Consider the following 4068-nt stretch of genomic DNA (forward strand, 5'->3'; position numbering starts at 1 on the left):
AAATAGCTTTAGATTTTGAAGCTCCAAAGTAAATGTTTGAGGAAAACAAAAAAGTAATGAAGGGGTCTGAAGTAGAGGTAATTTGTGAAAAAGTAAAACATTTTGAGAAAACTGGTATAAATGTTAAAATCTAACTATATGCGGAATCTCTTAAATATTGATAACTTAAAAAGAATTAGCATAAATCTCTCAAATAGATAGGCATGGACCCAAAAGGGCCCTTAGGTCCCAAACAAAAGTTATTTCCATGAAACTCAAATTGGAAACCCAAGCGAAAATTCTCCACCTTTGCAAGACTACGATCGATAGGTAACCGTAATATTTATTATTCGAAAATCATAAGTAACATACTTTATTTGGTGTAATCGAAACGTGTCTCCAAAGTGATATACTTTATTTCATAGACCAATTTTATTGTAACATAGTAATCCACACTCCACAGTAAATCAAAATATTAAAAAGAAGATAAAAATAACAGCTACCCTATGTTCAATACATTCATCCCCAGGGGTAACATCTCTCAAATAGTAATGAGGGCCCCACGACCTTGATGTTTTAGTTATTATCCATCCAGAAGCTGGCTTGGAGTTTATCAACCAGTTGTTTATCAATTTGGAAGGCCTTTGCAAGAACAGCATCAGAGATAGGTGGGTCGGCTCCAAACACGGCCTTAGCAATGGTAATGACCCCTGGATTCTGGCTGCTCAAGCCTGCAATGGCCACAGAATTGCCATACCCCACATTTTGCTGGAAGTGAATAAGGCCCTCAGGAAACACAAACACATCTCCCTTATTCAGTGTCTTACTTATCAAACGGTTTTCAGGATTGCTGGTCACGAAGCCGACATAGAGAGTCCCTTGTAAGACGGTGAGGATCTCAGTGGCACGTGGGTGTGTGTGGGGAGGATTTTGGCCACCAGGAGCGAAGTCTCTACGTGCCAAGGAGATACCGAGAGTGTTGAGCCCAGGAATTTGCATTACATTCACTTGGGTGACCTTCGAACCCAAAGGATTGCTCGTGTTGCCAAGCTTGTCAAGTCCGTCGTAGAAGAAGTCATTTGCTGTCGCCAACATCGGGTCTTTGCAAACCTTGCCATTCACAAACACTGCATGGGAGACCAAAGAGAAAAATGTGATTAGCATGTTGTAATCGAAAAAGTGTAGGCTTCAAGCCTTAGCTGTGCACTAAGCCTTCGATTCTTCTTCAATGTAAAAATTAAGTAAAATATCTGGTAAGAGGAGTACCTTTACTGTAGTTGTCTGCGACACAGAAATCCTGCAAGCGACTAGGATCGGATGCTAACCCCAGTGAGGCTATCATAGAAAGAGCAACGAAAACAATTATCAGGTTCATTTTTTTTTTTAAATCTGATCAAGCTAATTAAATAGAATAAGACCACCTCCTCAGTCTTGGTATATGGAGCTACAAGGATAGCGGGCATTACATAGAGCCATTAGAGATGGTTGCCTAAGTCAAGTGGGTTACGGTTGTGCTTAATTAAGTCAGTGAGTAGTTAAAAATTTCACATGGATCTTTTCTCCCAAACCAATTCAATCCTTGTAGAAAGATGTATATGATGACCTCAAATTGAAGACACGGGCAGGGAATGGACCGGGCGGCCCTGCCCTCTTTTTTTTTTTTTGGTTAATTCTTCATTTGTTTTAGGCCCTGCGTGGCCCAGCCCGACCCTAATAAAGCCCGGGATAGGGATAGGGATAGGGCTAGGGCTAGGCTTGGGCCGGCCTGATACGGACAAGGGCCATTGCTGGCCCGCCCTGTTGCCACCCTGCGAAGACAAGTTCATAATCTTCAAAAATTTCTATCATATATTGAAGGATGTCACGTGCTTCATGGGTCATGATGCTTGAGAAATTTGGCAAGAGGAAGGGACGGTTGATTTGTTGGGCATAGGACATTTTTCAATACACGTGTTACCATAAAATTCTTCTTCTTTCTAATGGTGAGTTCAGAATTCAAACCCTAACAACGACTTAGAGCCCTCATTCTTGGGCTGGTAGTTGCGCTTGCTAGGTGTAAGATGAAAGTTGACGCCATCAATTCACACTTTGTACCTATTTCTCCATCACTTTTGACCACTTCATATACATCTTTTATCCTTCAATACGCGTTTGCTTTTGAAGGAAACTTCTATACGAGTTAACACAACCACACCCGTCTCTAAGCCTGGTAACGTGCAGGATCGGACCTCGCCCGGCTGCCTATGGGGCCAGCATGAGCACGGTCTTGTCCGGACCAGACCAAGCATAATTTACTAACCAGTTAAAGAAGAGAAAAGATAGCTGGGTCCACCCGGCTCTCAAGTGACATTATGTAGTACAAGTCCTAGTTTTCAAGCGCTGGGTCAATGACAGAGGGGCTCAGCTACTTGGCTCATTATTAGTCCTACTCAGTGTTTGAAAACTCGGTGAGTCGAACCGGACTCGCTCGGTTCGACTGGGGAATCGGCACCCCCGTGCCGGTTCCAGCAAAACACTTAGAACCGCCCGTGTCTAGAGAGAACTGGGCGATTCTAAACAGTGAATTGCTCGAGTCACTATACAGACACAAGTGAACAGTAAAAAACTTTGTGAATCATCAAAATTTGGCTTTTTTTTAATCTTTTTCTTTTGCTTTTTCGGTCTTTGAATCGTATATGTTAGCTTTTATCTATTACTTTGTAGCCTTATTTGGGTTTGAAGCCACGTTTGCAGAAAAACAGGTAAGAAATTACGTTTTCCGCCTTTTAGTCGATTGTATTTAAGTTTTAGCAAATAATTTGTTCATAGTATATGGTTTTGATTCCATATAGTGTTATTTATCATGAAATGTATCTAATTTGATTTATTTTGTTCGATTTGAGGTAGATTTTTGAATTCAAATCACTGTTATCAGGTTGCATCTGCGGCTTGTTTTTTTTTTTTTTCCACCATTCTTTGGATTACAGAAGAAATAGGTCACTATTTTTTATGAAATCAGAGGGAAATTAGTTGTGATTGTGTTATTCATAAGAAATTGTATACCTTTTTTTGTTGATTTTGGTCTATTAGAAGTGAAGTTTGGATTTCAAAAGTCGGTTTCAAAAAAACATGTATTTTCCGCCATTTAATTGAATTCGATAAGTTTTTTGCAAATTTTGTGTTCATATCATGGGGTTTAATTCCTTATGATGTTATTCAGAAATATTTGTATCTTATTTTCTATTTTTTTTCTCAACAAACTACAAATATGAGACGATTTGAAGCACTATTACGAATTATTTCAGAGAGCTTTTGAAGGTAATATTTTTCTTCAATTGATTTTGGATGTAATTTGCCGGATTAAGCAATTTTTATTGATCGATTTTGGATGAAGAGGAGTTGTGGTTGCGTTTTTTTAAAATTGAAATTTTGATGATTGATTTTTTTGAAAAATCGAAATATTGTTAAAAATTGTGAAAATTGGTACCAGGTTTTGATTATCATGAGGAATTAAACTGTATTTTTAATTTTTATTGTTAAAAATTAATGCAAAAAATTGTATGTTGATAGATTATTGATGCAAAAAAATACATGTTAAATTTTTAATACAATTTTTATTTTTATTTTTATTGTTAAATTGTATTTTTTATTTTTAATGCATAAAATGTATGTATATTATCCGTAAATAGTTTTTCAGTATATTATCTTGGATGACTATATCATTGTAAATATTATTTGTGGCATGTATGTATATTCTTGTTATTAAATATATGAATATACTTGTAAAAAGATTGTGGCATGTATGATAATTATATTATCTTGCATTTTTCAATTTTATTGTTAAATTTTTAATGCAAAAAAAATATGTTGATACCTAAATTGTATATATATTCTTGATAATATAGTTGTAGGCATGTTTGGAGCTTGCATTTTTAATTATATTATCTTGCATTTGTGTAATTGAGATGTACGACTATTTGTGCTCATTTTAATTAAGTTGGGATTGTGCCCACATATTGTTATATACTTGCTAGAAAATAATTTTAAAAGAGGTTTTGAGTAGGTTAGATGGCGCTATCATGAAAACTAGTGATTAAATTAAGTTGTACT

General features: G+C 36.4%; 1 protein-coding gene across 1 annotated transcript; it reads right to left on the bottom strand.

Moving 5' to 3' along the window:
* Positions 1-375: 375 nt before the first annotated feature.
* LOC148781762 (putative germin-like protein 2-1) lies at positions 376-1424 on the bottom strand. The gene is made up of 2 exons (XM_088870811.1): positions 1246-1424; positions 376-1106 (listed from the first exon to the last, which is right to left on the bottom strand). The coding sequence occupies exons 1-2, from the start codon at positions 1352-1354 to the stop codon at positions 556-558; spliced, it is 660 nt and encodes a 219-aa protein (XP_088726937.1). The 5' UTR covers positions 1355-1424; the 3' UTR covers positions 376-555.
* Between the last annotated feature and the right edge of the window lie 2644 nt (positions 1425-4068).

This window comes from Amborella trichopoda, chromosome 6 (genome assembly GCF_054954075.1).
Source record: "Amborella trichopoda isolate Santa Cruz 75 chromosome 6, AtrichopodaSantaCruz75HAP2 v2.0, whole genome shotgun sequence".
Taxonomy (NCBI): domain Eukaryota; kingdom Viridiplantae; phylum Streptophyta; class Magnoliopsida; order Amborellales; family Amborellaceae; genus Amborella; species Amborella trichopoda.

Bases quoted from the DNA above. Each gene is read 5' to 3' on its own strand.
- LOC148781762 (XM_088870811.1), bottom strand. From the start codon at position 1,354: ATGAACCTGATAATTGTTTTCGTTGCTCTTTCTATGATAGCCTCACTG. The intron at 1,107-1,245 runs GTACTCCTCTTA...TCTCCCATGCAG, and splicing joins CGCAGACAACTACAGTAAAG to TGTTTGTGAATGGCAAGGTT.